General features: G+C 42.1%; 2 protein-coding genes across 2 annotated transcripts; one reads left to right on the top strand and one right to left on the bottom strand.

The window, feature by feature from the left end:
* Positions 1–1,859: 1,859 nt before the first annotated feature.
* LOC309570828 (histone H2A-like) lies at positions 1,860–2,279 on the top strand (the record flags this gene model as incomplete). Its single annotated transcript, XM_082277840.1, has 1 exon — positions 1,860–2,279. One exon carries the CDS (start codon positions 1,860–1,862, stop codon positions 2,277–2,279), a length of 420 nt encoding a protein of 139 aa, XP_082133966.1.
* A 2,501-nt stretch (positions 2,280–4,780) lies between these two features.
* Positions 4,781–16,711, bottom strand: NMS (neuromedin S; the record flags this gene model as incomplete). Its single annotated transcript, XM_082277839.1, has 8 exons — positions 4,781–4,968; positions 10,666–10,696; positions 11,670–11,711; positions 12,129–12,164; positions 14,873–14,932; positions 16,033–16,083; positions 16,455–16,510; positions 16,639–16,711. The coding sequence occupies 8 exons, from the start codon at positions 16,709–16,711 to the stop codon at positions 4,781–4,783; spliced, it is 537 nt and encodes a 178-aa protein (XP_082133965.1).
* Positions 16,712–17,230: the final 519 nt, after the last annotated feature.

Below are 17,230 nucleotides of genomic sequence, written 5' to 3'. Positions count from 1 at the left end.
GCAGGCACTCATTTTTTTAAAAGGCACTCAAAAATATTCCTTTGCCTGAGGTGAGATTTTTGCCCAGGTGAACTGAGAGGAACTAGCCAAGCACCCAGAACCACAGTAAATCCTGAGCCCCATCTGCGACAGAGTTACCAGAAGAGGGGGCAGAAGCCTAAATCTTAGGAGCAGCCCCATCACATCACTTGGTAGGGCTCAGACACAATGTGAACCAAGCATTACTCTGCCCAGGACACATGTAAAGCAAAACACAGTTTCCCCCTCCCACCCAACTAAAAATATATTTATAAAGCCCACTTTCCCTATGTACTTTTTTTATCCAGCTTCATCAGGAAGGAGAGGACTGTTTTTACACATAGTGTACAGACAGAAATACTCCAGCCAGAGTGGGTGAGAACTGGCAGTGTCCTAGTGAGACTGAAATGTAGCTATGGCTCAGCCCTCGGAGACAGCCTGCCTTCTTCCCCCTCACCCCAGAGAATTTGCTTCTCAGCAGCTGTAACATATTTCTTCATTTTGCCCCAAATCAGGGATTAGGTGAAGGAAGATGAAGCATGTGTACAAATGACTAATTAATTATCCAGGTGACCCACTGATGAAGAGAAAATGTTGCTAATAAAAAGGTTCTCAGCCCAGGGGTAGAGGTGTTAGGTGGCTTGCCTGTGGTTGAGGCTAGGTTGCAGTAAGGCACAGATTAGAACAAAATAAGAATTTTTGAAGGTAATGTGATGCATTTTCATTTATAATATATCGTGGAAGGTTTAGAGTAGTTGTGGGCTTCATGTTATTTTGTAAGTTAGCTGCCTCTATTGCACAGTATGCCTGTATTGTGAGTAATTTAGAAAAAGTATTGTCTGGTAATAGGGATAAGGAGTTATGGTTTGGTTTGCTTGAATTTTATTAGGGGCTGGGGTTTTTAAATTTCTACTTTTTTTTCCTCCTTCTTCCCAAAGCTTATTCTGATTTTTCTTGAATACTTAAACGTCTGTAAAAACCCTATATATTAATGTAGGGATGGGTGTTCTTGTATATTGCAAACAGCTGTGCTGGAAGCTAACTGTCCTATTTACTCATAGACTAGAAATGTTATTTAAATGAGTATTTTTGCTACTCTAGTTGTAAGAGTATTCTAGTTGGGCTGAATTTCCTTTGTCATGAGGAAGCAGATGGTAATTTCTATTCTTCAGTCTGCATTGTGCTGTCCAAATCAATTCATCCTTTTCCTGGTGCAGAAGACTTCCAGTAGTACTCTCATAGCAGCCAGAGAATAACACTTGGGGAATTAATTTAAAACTCTGTATGAAAATGTCCTGGAGTATTTTGGGTATAATAAGCTGTGGGATGCAAGAATTTTTCCATTTTTAGATTTAAAATGGAGGAAAGTTGTAATTTGATAGTAGAAGTTGTTATAATACAGATTCCTCTTGGAAGAAGAGACAGGCTTGGCCTCAAGTTAGCTCTGAGGTAACAGCCGTGGTGTTTAAAAAAATCTTACTGGAGAAGATCCACTGTGCCTCAATCCCAAATACATTCCAAGTAGTAGGGTAAAGCCTCTCTTCTTCTGAGCCTTTCATATCTAACTTCAGTAACCCTTGACAGGCTTTGCAATGAGATCCTTCTCCTAAAAGGCAGGCTGTAAAAGGGCAATAACAGCTAAAATTTTAGCTCTGCTCTTGATGGACTGTGGTGTGTGGTGAGCTCTTTCCTCAAGAAAAGCATGAGCTCTGTCCTTGATGTGGAAGAGCAGAAAGGGTAACTGACCTTGCTCTTGCCTCCTCTTGCTATCCATTAGCTGTAGCCCAAGCACCCAAGTATTTTGAAGACCTCCAGCCCTCTGTGTCTCCTTACCTGTCAGAATGTCTGGACGTGGAAAGAAACAAGCAGTGTCTGGCAAGCCTGGAAGTGCATCAAGGAGAAGCAAATCAGCCAGGGCAGGTCTGCAGTTCCCTGTGGGTCGTGTCTATAGATTCCTCCAAAGAAGGAAGTATGCTGATAGGATTGCTTCTGGTGCTGCCATCTACCTGGCTGCAGTAATGGAGTACATGGTAGCAGAGGTCCTGGAGCTGGCAGGGAATGCTGCACATGAAAACAAGAAAACAAGGATCCTGCCAAGGCACATTCAGCTAGCTGTGAGAAGTGATGAAGAGCTGAACAAATTCTTTGCCTGTGTGACCATTCCTCAAGGCGGGGTTGTACCAAAGATCCTCTCTCAGCTCCTTCCAAAGAAAACTAGTAGAACTGTTGCTTCATCTCAGGAATATGGTGGTAGCCACTGAAACTTGCTTTTTCTGGTCTGGTCTGTGCACTTATGGATGATGGGACTTAGTACCACTAATTTGTATGTGTTTGCTTCTTTGTCAAGTATTTTGCCTGCTAATTTTAAGGCATTTTTAAAGCATGTAACAAAGTTTCTAGAATGCAACACTGGTCTCCTTTTCTCATGGATGGAAGAACAGAGAAAATATTAAAAAAAAAATAGCCTAGAATAGCACCTGAATAACTTTGTTTAAAAAGTCCAGTACATGCTTACTTTTGAAAACACGTTACAGGTAAGTGTTGTGAATCAGGGAGAGGAGGGAAAAGATACACACTGCTATTCCTGTGAACTTTTCTTCCATCTAGCACAGATTCATGGTGCAATTAGCTCAGTGCCTCAGAGGTTGTTTAACTCTGCTTTAAAAGTTAGTAACCCTGTGCATTTTAAAACTGTATTGCTCATAAAACTCTACTGAGCATCTGCTTCTCTTTAGACTGCTCCGTCATTACTCTAAGTCTCTATCACGGCAAAGCATACAGAAACTGGTGTAGCCATGTCTTCTCTCTTAACATAGATGACAATTTCAGTGTTTGTCTATTGTACAAAGTTATCAAGAACGTGAGAAGGGGTCTTACCCCCCTTCTCCCCTCCCTAGTCCATTGGCTTTCCTCTATGGATCCATAATTTTTTTTAAATAGTCATTTTTGCATCTTTTCAGAAAAGTAAAATGGCTCTTCCATATTCAGGGACATTTAACTTACTTTGACTGTAATTAACAAGTAACAGTTCTTCTTAAAGGAAACTTGCTCTGGTATTTGCTTTATAGCATGTTCCTCGTCAGAGCCTGTTCATTGCCTTCTTCCTCTGTACCAGGACACTCTGTGCTGGGGCAACAAGAGGAGGAAAGGGTCAAGTAGAAGTTGTTGTTGAGAGAAATATTTCTGAAGTGGTGAGAAACTGTGAAATGTGAGAATGGAGATGAAAATGCTGTAAAAATAGAATGAGAGATAGATATAGACCCTGAAGGAAAGAGCAGCATGTCAGCAGGAAGTGAATGTAAAATTTGTGTGAGGTAGCATTTCACAATAGAATAAAGTGAAGAAAAATTCCCTGTGTGGCAGGAAGAACTGAGTGATACTCTTTTGTTTACACTATAAAGCTTGTCAGGCAAGAGGAATGTCAGGATACTGTCTGGCCATTTTTGCTCTGTATTTATACCTGCTGTCCTGTTACTTACACAACGGCACTACTGATATTTTCTAGACATATTCTTTCTTCCACAACACTTGTTAGAAGTGAATGCAGCTCATTAAGTTTCAAGCCAGCCCTGGCAGGGGCCACCAACAGATCAAATGTTCTCCTGCTGAAGAGGAAATAAACACAGTTATGGCACTTCACTGCTGCCTTACAACACATCAGCAGTGAAATTATAGATCCTCAGAAACCTGGGGATAGAACAATAAGAAAAGTTGGGGGGTTTTGTTTTGTGGTTTTTTGGGGGTTTATTTGGGTTTTTTTGCTTAGAGGTGTTGCGAGTCTGAGAGGGGAAAAATGCAGAACTCAGTTTTGGCACCCAGTTTTGCAAAACATGCTGAGAAGCACTTAAACATTTACTAGAGTAGCACTAATTAAACTGATAAATAATGTTGCATTCATGTAATCAGAAAACAAGTTTTTTTCAAGGATAAATTCTCTTATTTGATCATAAGGTAAACTCTCAACAAATATTACTAGTCTATCATGGTCATTAATATCATTATTTGTTCTAACCATAGGCATTGGGAATAAGTTCAGACAAATATCCAGATCATCAATATTTGGCTTCCTTGGAAAGTTGGAGTTGTATCCAGGTTGATTAATAAGCCCTCTGAATGATTTTGAACAGAAATGCACAGAGTATCACAGCAAAACTTTTGAGGCTAAGTAACTATACCCTTTTTTCACAAAGGGGAAAGATAAAGGTGTCATCTTAGGAGTGTAGATGTTTAGCATCATACCCACAGGAAAGCCCTTCTTCAATGAAGTGCTTGGAAGCATGGAAACTGTAGTATGGAAATCATACCCCAGGTGATTCTAATGAAATTGTGATTAAAAACTTTCTTTCATGTAATACAGTATAGGAGATCCTCTTCAAACTACAAATCTAATAGAAATAAGTTTGCCTGTTCTGTTGATCACCAAAGTGCTCATTTACTGTGACAAAACGAGACATTAAGTGCATGGTACTTTTGCACATGACTAGTTCTCTCATGTCTCATGCTATAGGTTTCAACTTGGCTCAATCACCTGTAGCTGAGGCCAGTATGTGACTTAGTTGCAAATCGAAGCAAAAAAAGAAAACAACCATTCAAAACACAGCTCCTCTGGCAACTCTCTTGTTACCTATGCTGCAAAACACATTTATCTTGATGTGATGTTACTTTCCTAACTCAGTTATGTCATGGCACCAGTGTCTGTCAAGGAAAACAGATGTGTTCAATAACACCCATTAGAAAATGCGTGTACGTGGTGCTCCACAATTCAGTGAAGCAGTGGGCAGATGGAAGCATGGAGGTGAAATGATGCCTGGAAAAACTCTTCTTCTTTTATCTGTCTAGAGGACTGGGTGCTGTTGATGGATGTCTTAGTTGTGCAGAGTGCTTGTAGTTCACTCTGCATTGAGATTTGTGCGTTTATAGGCTTGATATCTTCTGTCACCTTCACTTTCTCTGTAAGGAGAGGAAACATCCCAAGTTATGGCCTCAGAGATTCTTGTCTTGGTGAGTACAAGGTCTGAACTCATTCACTACCTGAACTGGTCAAGCTCAGCGCACGGTGGAGAGGGGTAGGGCCCGGAGTGCGTTTGCTTTGAACACCCCAAATTTGATCCTGGCATTGCCCTCTGCTGACCAGTCTAAATATTGCAATTCCTAAACACTGTTGTCCTGGAAGTCAACTGCTGCTCTCGTGAAAGTCACAGTGTAGTGAATTTGGGTTGTAATCTGAGACTATACATAGTCTGTGGAACTATGCAGACTACACAGAGCTGTGAAAATGAAGGAAAAGATGTAGTATAAGACTACTGAGTCATAGCAAAAGCTATTTTTGGTGGTTTTTTCTCGTAGCAGAGTCTCTGGTGACGTCCCTGGAGAGGCCAAGCTGTGCAGCAGTGTATGTAGGGGGCTGTGGCACATCAGTTCTTGCCAGGGTCATGAGAGGAAATATGACCCTGGTGCTGTGCTGAATGAGGCTCCTGAATTTTGCTTCTTTTCTGATGGATCACACATGATTGCCTGTGGGTGCTCTGAGGTCGGTTCATGTGCATTGCACATTTTTGCATTTTCTTTTGGAAGTTCTAGTCCATATTTAGGTATTTTTCTGGTTAATATTTAGATAACTGTACTCCAGAAGCCTGTACTTATGTGTACGCATCTTTCAGTGCAGTAATCCAGCAAGTACTATCTGGACTGCTGTGTGGTAACCCCTGGGTGCAGAAGCTTTGTAGTAAAGATATGCAAAATACTTTTCTTTCAAGTTTGCCTTATGTTGTCATTCAGTCTACCTGTATTGATCTCTTAGCAGGTTGAAGGCTAATAGAGAGATGGTGTTTGGCGTGCAAGGCTCTTTGCACAAGAGAAATGTCAAAATTTTAGGTGGTGAATCATAACCTGCTATAAGATCAGTCATATTTTTGGTTTTGTACACTGGAAAAAGTAGATCCAGAAGTGACTGAAGGAGACTTAGTAGCTCCTTCTAGTTGTTCAGTGGAGAAATCTATGAGAGTGATAGATATATAGATTAAGACAGTTTATGCACTCCAGCCCAGTCAAAGATATGTTTCAACCCTGTTTAATAAGGTAGAGGGATGGCAATTGCAATGTGTGAGCTGTCTGGACCAGGTAAATCTGTCTTAAGAGTGATCTCCACATAAGAAACCAGTAGATATCCTGGAATCACTGCTTGACTCTAAGATCCCAGCAAATAAGTAAACACAGGCATTGATGAATGCCTACAGGAATGGTGAGCTTAAAATGAAGCATTTTATCATTCCCCTCCTCACACTTTCCTTCTTGAAAATCAATCCCACTTCAGAGTTCCAACTTTCCTTGACCTCTGCCTTTCCTCTTTGCTGGTGGTTCCCCTTTCTTCTCCTGTATTGCTCTGTACATGAAGCCTTACCTATATTCAGTAATGCAACACCTCCCCTGTGACAGTCTCTACAGTTTCTTATTCATTCCATGTTGTATTTTTGTGTTCTCCTCAACACTATGGTATTCTACAGTTACCCATCCCCTTTGCTGCAAAGCTGTAATTGATTATTCTTCACTATGTGTAATCACTTCCTTTCATCCCCAGTGAGCTGTACATATTTTTTTCCATATGCATCTTTGCCAAGATCATTCTGAATGCTGACTCTGTCCTGCAGCGTTGCCATCCCTCCCAGCTTGCAGTTACCTGAAGATTCAGTAAGCGAGCACTTCCCTGTGGGAGCTGAGAAGGCAGTGAGGCTGTCCAAGGCACAAGATCACGAAGGGACCAGAGAGAGGGAAGTAAAACACCAAGAAGGTTTTCCTCTTGTGCTTCGTGCTCTGTCTCTTTGGTGAGCAGCATGTCATGAGGCCAGGCAGCACTCGCTCCCCCACAGGTGAGTGCATTTCCAGGTCCCTTGCTGTGCGCTCTGCTGAGCAGTGCCTTCCTGAGCCCAGCTCCAGCAGGCCAGGCTTTTAAGGTCCTAGGCCAGCCTGAAGTGATTTTTCAAGTCAAGTTAGGAGGCACGATGGTGTGTGCTCCTGACCATTCCTGCCTTTCCAAGAGTCCTCTGAGCTGTTCGTAACCACATGCTCTAAGCTGTGGCAACTGGTTTCAGGAGTTGATTAAGTGCTACAAAAAAATTCCCCTTTGCAGCTGAAATATGTTGCCTCTCAGTGTAATTGACTCTGCCTTCTTGATACTTTTTATTACAAGAGGATGGATAGGCCCCAATTTACTCTTCTAAAACACTCATTACTTTGTATACCTTGTCATGAAACTCTTGATATGTCTCTTTGTCTGACAGTGAGAACTGAGCTTTCACCTCTTTTTCTTGCAGAAATATTTCTGTGCTTCTAATTGTTGTTGTCACCTGTGTCTGCGCTCCTGAATTTCTGCCGTGGGTTTTGAAGTGAGATATTCAGAAAGTTTCAAGCCAGAGATGACCTTTGCATTTCTATATTATTAATTTCTCTTGTTTCACAGGTGACATTTGCATTGCTCCAGGGAGCAAAGATTTCCACTGAGTAATGAAGAAGAGCTCTTCTGTGCTTTTTATGGAGGAGCCAGTTACTACAGATGGCTGAGGAGCCTGATAGGTTCTCACCTGCAAATTACCACCTATTTATCAATCTTATTTAAGTTTCAAGGCCCAAATAGATGTTATTCTTGAAACCTGTTGAGGGTGAAGAAAGCCATTGTTGACTGTGAGAGCACAGCATGAGTTGCCTGTGGTGCAGTAATGCTGTGGTTTAACCCCAGCCAGCTTGTTTACTTTCCCCAAAGGTTGGGGAGAGAATTGAAAGGGTAAAAGTGAGCAAAGCTGTGGGCTGAGATGAAGGCAGTTTAATAGGTAAAAGCAAAGCAGAACAAGGAATTCATTCACTGCTTTACATCAGCAGGAAGGTGTTCAGCCATCTCCAGGAAAGCCAGGCTCCATCATGCCTAGCTGTGACTTGGGAAGGCAAACACCATCACTCCAAAGGTGTTTGGGGGGGGGGGAGGGTGTCCTTTTCTCCTCCCAAATTTTTATTGCAGAGAATGACAGCTTATAGTGTGGGATATCCCTTTGGCAGTTGGGTCAGCTGTCCCGGCTCTGCCACCTCCCAACTCTTTGTGCACCCCCAGCCGCCCCACCGGTGGGGTGGGAAACAGGTCTTGTGCAAGTCCTGCTCAGCAATAGCTAAAATATCCCTGTGTTATCAACACTGATTTGGTCACAGATCCAAAACACAGCACCATAAAAGCTGCTGTGAAGACAATTAACTCTATCCCAGCCAATACCTGTACAAATACTTACGCAGAACTGAGCAAAACTTGATACTTTTCAGATTTGGCCTCTGACATGAAACAAGCCAGTAGTGCCATTGCAGTGCTTTTGTGTCATTACCTCTTATTTATTTGCATTTCCAGAGTGCATCCCCACCACTTTTATTTGGCTTAGTTGTTCCTTCCAGAGGGACATCCTAACTGGTTCCAGATACCTGAGAAGCCAGAGGAGCCAGCATCCCATTCAAAGGGTGAATAATTTCCTACAGGATTTGACAACAGCAACAGGGTGCTATGAGGGCACAAATAGGCCTCAATTCTCTGAGGAGCCTGCCTGGGAACCCCCCCCCCCCCACCACCCCACCAGCACCCTCTGCCCAGGAGCTGTAATTCAGCCAGGTCTTGACCCTGTTGGAGGCTGAAATAAATAGCGTGATATTGTACTCATGCCACAGAATAACTGAGGCTCGCAGGGACTTCAGGAGGTCTCTAGTCTGGTCCCTAGTGGGAATTCAGACCAGCTGTTGTCTACTCTGGTCTTGAAAATCTCCAAGGACTGTCCTCTCTGGACAACTGGTTGCACTGCCTGGAAATTTCAACAGCTCTTGCTTCAACTTATGCCTGTTGCTACTTGTCCTCCCACCCCACACTGTAAGGAGCCCAGCTGTCTCCTTGATGACCCTCGTATGCACTGGAGGGTATATTAGATTCCCCTGAAGGCATCTCTCCTTCAGGCTGAACCAGCCCAGTTGCCCTTGCATCTCTTCAGGGGTAGGTGATGCAGTTCTCACCACCTTGGAGGCCCTCCCTCCAGTTTTTCCATGGCCTTCCTGTATTGAGAGGGTCCAAACTGAACACTCTACTCTAGATGCAGTCAAAAATTGCCGAACAACTCCTCACTTCTCTCTATCTGCCAACCAAACTTCCGTTAACACAGCCCAAATTGGGAACTTGCCCAGATAAAACCCCACAAAACAACAAAATTGCAGGTATCTCAGGGCTTGTTTTTAAAGGTGTCTCCAAATCACATGTGGCTGTGTCAGTGTAACTGAAATGGTACTATGCCCCAGTAGCCAAAGAGAAGGAGGGGTAACAGAGGGCTTGAGGAAACCAATGGTACATTCAGGAATTGCAGCCTCATTTGTATCCCTAGACCCTCAATTTTACTATGTTCTTCTCTTCCTAAGGAAGTAACTGCTTAGTACTTGAAGTTTTGTGCCCATAAATGTCTCCACGTACCAAAACACTCCATACAGTGCAAGCACAAGCAGCTGCACTACATTTTTAAAAGCATGATTTCAGGAGAAAAGGGCAGATGTTCAGAATATTTCTCCAAAGTGCCTCATTTGTGCTTTATGATAGCCAGTAAGGCAAAGCTGAAAAAAATACATGATCTGATCAAATCATGTCTGTGTGTAGCAGCAGTACTTGTTCCTCTTCTTTCAAAGTGCTTTGGCTTCATCAATTATCACACTCAAGCACTTAGTTACTCAAAATAAATCATAAAAATGTCTGTGATGATTTTAATATTGTGCTGTTCCGGATGCCTATTCTGAAATAATGGGGAAATATATTACCTAGTCAAAAGGACAAGCTTATCATTTATGACCATATTAAAGAAGATGTTATAAAATTCACTGTTGGATTTGAAAATTGTTGATATTGAGATCATTGATTTCCTTTGATTACAGCTGGCACCAGGCAATGCTCCACTATAGCCCAAGGAAGCCTGGTATGGGCTTCAATAAAAAAAGGACAACAAAAAGAATTACTGATTGCAAATTTATTACATGGAACAGCAAATTCCAGACAACTGAGTCACATAATAGACAACCAGTGCAATGGGAAGTCTCTTTCCTTTATGTAAACCAAGTCATCGAGTTGGTAAATGAATCCATGAACTTCATATTCCACGGTATTCTGAAATGAATTAACACAGTATCATCTTTTATGTTGAGATGTTGATGTGAATATGACTTAGTACTCAGAGTTCTATGCAACTGGTTCTTCTCAAAGTTAGAAGTTAAATAGCTTCAGATTCTAATACCAGAAGATTAAGATGCTTGAAAGTTTAGATAAGCACCCAAATCTGTTATTTTTGCTCAAACATGAATCCTCCCTCCTCACACAATTCTCTTTCTACCATGTTGTAACCCTGCTGACCTTCTTTTAGAGTATGGAAGCATGATGAAGAAAACCATCCCTTTGCCAAGGGTGTGTACTCCTAAGTCTGTGAGCATGAAAAAACCCCATGTTTCTGTCAAGACAACTCTCAGTGGCCATATGAAATGTGTGTTTCATAGATTGGTACTAGGTTTGTAATGCTTCTCAGGACCTTCTTTCATCATGAGGATCATCATTAGTGAAAAGGAAGAAGAAATTCTTGATGCTTTTGGCTGCCTACTTACCACTGCCTTCAATAGTTCTTCCATTTCGAGGCTGAAAAATATAATAATTAGATGATTGTAAAAAAGTAATGGATTACAGACCTATAAGCACACCAAAAATACATTCCCATCGTGCAGACAGAGGACTGTATAAGACTGTAGTAAGATTTTCTTTACAGCAACATGTCAAATGACAGGGGACCCATGCAGGGTGGGTTATGCCTTTGAATATGAGAAATTTTCATTCAGCCTCTGCCCAAAAACCTAAACATTCTGGCTTTAATTATTCTCATTCAGGGTTTGGGTCTCAATTCATTGGGGTAGTATAGGCACATACCTAAGAAAGAGCATATAAATACCAGCACTGAAAGAACCTGGATGGACACACTTGAAATAATTTGAATTAAACATAAATTACTGCCGAATTGGAACTCTGGTTACCTGACATGACCTACTTTACAATATTTTAAATTTTTTAAAATGTGTTCAAGATATTCCTAAAAATTACTTTGGTGTTAATCAGGGTGTGTCTAAACCAGCACATTGGGTATTAGACCATGTCATAGCTCAGCAAGCCCATGGGTGAAAACCGTGACAGAAATGATGATCATTTTGCTTTGGCTTTTCACCGTTACGCAGTGACTTCGCTTCCTGCCAGACCTCTCAAACCAGGTGGACACTCAGCTCAGGCACATGTTTGATCTAATTTATTTAGCATCAGTGCACCTTGACAGTCTCAGAGATACAAGCCACATGGATGATTTGGCTCAAGATAAAACATTTGCAGAGGCGTATCTTCAAACAAAAAAAAGTGTTTAATCCATTAGTACCCCAGATCTCATTATCTTGTCATATTTTAGTCAAACCAGAGCTTTTCAAGCAAATGGCTCCCTAAGCTTTCAAGCAAGGGATATTTGGCTTCTCTTCAAAACAACTGCAGCAAGAATTTGTGAAACAGCTGCTCATCTGTGAACATATAACAATGTCCGCTATTGAGAATCTTTAAAATGAAGAGACTGAGATACCCTGAAAAGGAAGAAAGGCCGCCCCAGAGTTCCATGACTGTCCTGTAAAATCAAACACAAACAATGACAAAATACTTTAAACTCAGCTCCATAGATCCGTTGCCAAATTTTACCTTTCTATCAGAATATCGGTAATTTGGGGCCTTTTTCAGCAGCATGCAAACAGGATGTTGATAGTCCCCAATGCCCATTCATCTGGGATGCTGATTAAAAATTAATGCCTAAAGAACATTGTGTCGAGTGTAAATATAATAAATTACCATAATTAAAGATTCACAGGATTTAGAAGAGATATAAAAGAAAGCTTTACGCATTGGGTATAAGCAGGGTCAGCATAGATCACTTCCCAACCACTGAAAAAAAACAAGGTGACTTTAAAAAAGCAGCAAAAGAAACAAGGAAAGGGACATACTTCCCTAGCCACTGCTACTGCCACTGCTTGTCTTCACATTTACATACCTTCTTTGTAAACTTTGCAGAAGCAATCTGTGATTCCTGCAAGTGGACACTGTAAGTTAATCAAGATGCCGGCATGTTTTGGTTTGTTACAGTGACCCTCTATTACTGATGTGGTTGGTACACTCCATGTGAGAAGAGAGATAACCTTACACTTATCACAGACTGATGTAAGAACAGCAGCAAACTGATCTTTGTAAAGATTAATGTGGAGTCTTGCCTGGAATGTTACTCTGTTCATTACCATCATTCAACAGGCTTCCCTTGCTGTACAGCAAAGTGCAGCCATGCTCTGGGGTTGAAGCAGAGCTTAGACTGGAGCTCCACTCCTCAGGCTAGAATTGTACTGATAGCTCTTACCTTGTTAAAATGTGGCTGCTCTTCACCTTTCAGACTGCTCTTGGTTTTAACCCAGGAAAGATTGCTGGGTTTAAGCCTTCCCCTGCACTCTTTATTCTTCAGAAAATTGCTCATTTTTCTACTCAGCCTTACTTCAGGGAATAGAAATGTTCCCCATGACTTTATGTGAGCAGACTAAGTTCAACATGTAACGCAGCCCTGAACCTGCAGCCATGGTTTGGGAGCCCTCCTGCCCATGACACAGCTGCCAGGCTGTGCTCCCAGGCACCCAGGAGTGGGATGGCTGTGTGCCCCGGCCAAGTTGTATCAGTGAGTGGGTTTAGTTACCTGGAGTGGGCTTGAAAAACAAACACGTAATGGGCGAGGATGTGAAGATGGTGTGAGAATGCAGGAAAGCATGTGGATGGGAAACTGCAGGGAAGAAATTTTAAAAGACAAAATACACAAGCAAGAAATAGGTAATCATGGTTCAGGGTATGAGAAGAGGATTTATTTGGTTCAAGCTGCAAGACAACAATTTATAGAGCAACTGACATGAACTTACATGCTATGAAATACTAGGGAAGAAAAAATGCTTGCTCAATCAAGGTGCTTTAAAGTATACAAAGGAGGAGACTACTGCAGAGACAATATGAATGCTACCCTTGTTCTGATATGATTATTACATACCAAGCAAAGATAGAGACTGACTCATGACTTAGCCTGAAGTTTCAACTATCCTAACTAATTTATAACAGGTGAGAGATTACTACGTGGAAGAAATATGGTAAAAACTGAGCTTCTAAACAACTCTAGGATGGAAATTTCAAACACACAGTGAAGTGATTGTGATGTAGATGGGTTTAGATAGCTCTTTTTGCTTTCTTTGAAAGCACCATCTACAAGGTTTACCCAAAGATTAGACAATGATGTTAGTCTTAGCTCTCACAAAATATTTTAAATTCCCCAGGTGGGGTTCAAGTCCCATTCAAGCCCAAATTGCCATGGACTTCACCTTTCACAGTGCTGAGGCCTCATTCATTCTCTTGAAACCCCACCTACCTTCTCTATAGAATATCTAACTCTGACTAAATAATTATTTTTTTATTCACAGAAATATAGGATAATGTAGAAATTTAAGTTCAGCTGCCATTAGTAGGATTTCATAACTTTTTCCTTGGACTCACTACGTACAGACTCATGTTTGTAGTGTATTCTCAAGATTCCTTGTGGGCTAAGAAAGTATAACTTCATGTAATATGAAATTTGATCAGCTGGGTAAAACTTCACATAGTTCTTTTTCCATATTTCACATATTTACTTTATCTGCTGCTTTACTCAGACCACACCTAGAAATCATATTGCAGACATGTAGCTCATATTTTTTGAAAGGCTATTGTATGAGATTCAGCTTCTAATCTTGAGGACACCATTTTTTGCAAAGTTAATTACTAAAACAGTAACCAGGAATAGGACTCTGTTCAAAGTTACCAGATGATTCTGGATGTTCCCTCATTAGCTAAGTCATGGAGGCATAAGAGTCAATAGTGAACTCAAAAACATTTATTAGACTTTCAAGACTGAAATGCTAGAATTTTTTTATACTATCAGCTTCAGTATTGTAGAGTTTTATGACTGCTTCAGGAAAGCATGCTTGGAATTATAATAAGCTAAAGACACTGGCAAGAAGAGATATTGAAGTGCATTTCAAAATACTTTCTATTATTGTCTTGCAGGATCTACTCTTGTTTTGAAACAACAGAGGACTCAGCCTCCACAAGTAAACTGGCTTTTTAGCTTACACCCAGGGGTGAGTGAATTTTCTGGAAAAGGTTGTTAATGAAGTGATGATAATAAAATAGTGATATAAAGCAGAACTGACACTGAGGTGGGTCTTTATATGACTGCACTAACAAAAAAGAACTATACTCAATAACTCCTCAACTTAATCTCTTTAATCTGAGTCAGAAACACAAAGAAACCCCAAGACCATTTCAAATAGAGTATTAAAATCAGTAAAGCAATTCATACACCTCCATGTTCAGCATGATACAAGTTATGCTATTGATCCAGTGTTATGTATCTTTTTAGCATATTTAACCCAGTGTTATTCAAAACTGAGGGTCAGGTTAAAATACTCTGACTGTAGGTGCATGTTTTGGTTCTTGAGCTCTAAATTGGTGAAAAACAGCAATTTCATATAAATAATTTAAAGTAACTAAGAATTACATGCAAACTACTAACAAGAAGAAAATATTGTATATACTCTCCTACATCTCTTAAACCATCACACTATTAGATTATACATTATTGTTTGGAGAGAAATGTCAAAAAGTTGATCGTGGAGTGGTTGCTTTTTAAGTTTAAGAAGGGGGTGCTTTGAAACAAAAGAAACAATGGCTCCTTACCTCATTTTTATGCATGCTGTTGAATATGGAATAACAGAGATCCAAAACAGTGCTGGAGATCTGAAAAAACAAGCAATACTTTAATATATTTACTGGGAGAATGTGGTGTACACGGTTTGATAGAAAACAGGCTTGATTCTGATCCTGAATCAATTTAGATTGAGCACACCACTAAAAACACTTGTAGCAGGGGAAAACTTACTGATGCTATTATGAGCTGAAAAATTAGTCTCTTGTTTGAGGAGAATACGCAGAATACAACAGTTGTCAATACAGTCTGGTGCTATAAAGAGATCTAAATCAACCTCACATTTAAAATACATTTTTCTATGCTAATTGTTCTAGGGATAGCTTTGGTTTGTGGCATGTTTAATCTGTGCTCATTTTCACTTACAAGCATTTCAGTCGATCAATGCTATAATCTTTGACCATGAATACTGAAATTACTGTCCCATAGTCATTGCCACAGGACAGGAATTTGCTTATGCATGCAATCACATTAGATAAGAACTACAGCTTCAAAGGAAGTGAGGTGTAAGACACCTCAAAAACAGGCTCTGGGAACAGTTTTCTACAAGTCTTGGTTCACAAAACTGTAAGATTTCAGACAGAAAAAAATCAGCACAAAATGTTAAAAATTTCCAAATACTTCCTGATCCTGCAAATATTTTTCTCCCCACTTTGAAAATAACCCTTGGGCTCGATATTAAATGCAGTGTAGCTGATCTTTCACATACTAATTTTTTCTTCTAAAGTATTTGTAAGCTCTGGGCCAGCAGAAGTGATCTGTGAAAACTTCCCCTTGCTCCCCTCTCCTCTGAGCACCCCAGAAAAAACCCATCCACCCACCAAGCACCGAGCCAGGACCACATAGGACCTTTAACTCCTGCAGAACTGTCCGTCACTTCTTGCTTCAGTGTTAGCTACTACTGGCATGGCAAGAAAGGAAAAACAAACCCGTGCTTTCCTTTAGGTCCGCATTAGCTTCACTGGGAGGAGAGCACATACACCAACAAACCAGCTCTGCTCTCCAGAGCTTCTGGCTCTCTGGCAGAGGCTGTGCCACCTGCAGGCAACGATGCTCCGGGTAATACAGGACAATTAGTATGCCTGGAGGAGAGAGTCTCAGCAGATCAAACACACTACCAGAGTCAAATTACCTGAGGCTGATCGGACATTTCCATCCATTGACTGAAACACAGTGCCAGTTGCTTTAAAAAGTAAAGAATAGACATTAACAGTGAGTCTATCATACCTTCGGACCTGTGTTTTCACTCGGGAAGTCGGGACTGGCTCGTTATTAGCCTGTCCAGCTTTTGCTGACCCAGGTGTCCTATTCTGCACCCGGCTGCACACCACGCCCCTGCCCACACCTGTCCCACCTGCCGCTGCGGAGGGCACAGGGCGCCAGCCTCCCTCCTCTCTTTACCATCTCCCCCAGGGTTTTTAATAAGGCGTTGCCACTCCGTTGCCGATTTCCTACCTCTTTTCCCTGCCAAAGACGAGTGTCGTTTTCCACCTTCCTCGTCTCTACCCTACCTCTCCACCGTGCATCGCTGTCAGACGACAATGACAGACGTACCTGGTTTTGGGGCAGCTCCACACCGTCCCGGTAGCGCGAGAAAGGCTGCGGGAACCCTGCGGGACGGGACACGGGTGCGTTGGGATGCCGCGGAGCCCAGCCCCGACGGCGCTCCTCTCTCTAGAGGAGCCGACCCTTTCCGCGGGTTCTCTCGCGTTCCCCTGGCGCCGGTGCCGGGACGTACCTGAGCCCCGCGGGAGGGCGCAGAGGCAGCAGGCGGCCAGGAGCCAGGGCAGGGCAGGCGGCGCCGAGGGCATGGCGGGCCGGGGATGGACGGATGGGCGAGCGGACGGGCTCCTTTATGGGGCCGCGCCGAGCCCCATATGGAGCCGCCGAGCCAATGGGCGCCGGGGCGGTCCCAAGCAGCGCTCCCACTGTCGCTCCCGGTGTCGCTCCCGCTGCCGGACAAGCACTGCCGCCCCCACCGCCCCGCGGCTCGGCACGCCGTGACGAGAAACCCCCACCCCAGCCGTAGGGACCCCGTTCTCCAACCCCGAGAACTCTCCGTCAAAGCTGCTTTTCTACAAGAGGTGACTGAGAGGAAAGAGTGAGAGATGAAAAGAAGATGCTGTGCATGGTCACATGACGGAGCAACAGAAAATTCTGTTTTGTAGTAGGGCTTGCTGAGTGTTTGGAAATTATTTCTCCTCATGGCAGTTTGGGAAATAACGTTTGCCTTATAATTAGAAAGGATGTGAACTTTCATATTGAACAAGTCCTGGCCCATTTTACTACATTTACCTTCACGTGAAATAAGGAAGGCCATCCACCCCTTT

The sequence above is a fragment of the Coloeus monedula genome, assembly GCF_965178545.1.
Source record: "Coloeus monedula genome assembly, chromosome: 3".
NCBI classification, from domain to species: Eukaryota; Metazoa; Chordata; class Aves; order Passeriformes; family Corvidae; genus Coloeus; species Coloeus monedula.
The sequence above is the reverse complement of the archived record's forward strand: the minus strand, read 5'-3'. Positions and strand labels throughout refer to the sequence as shown.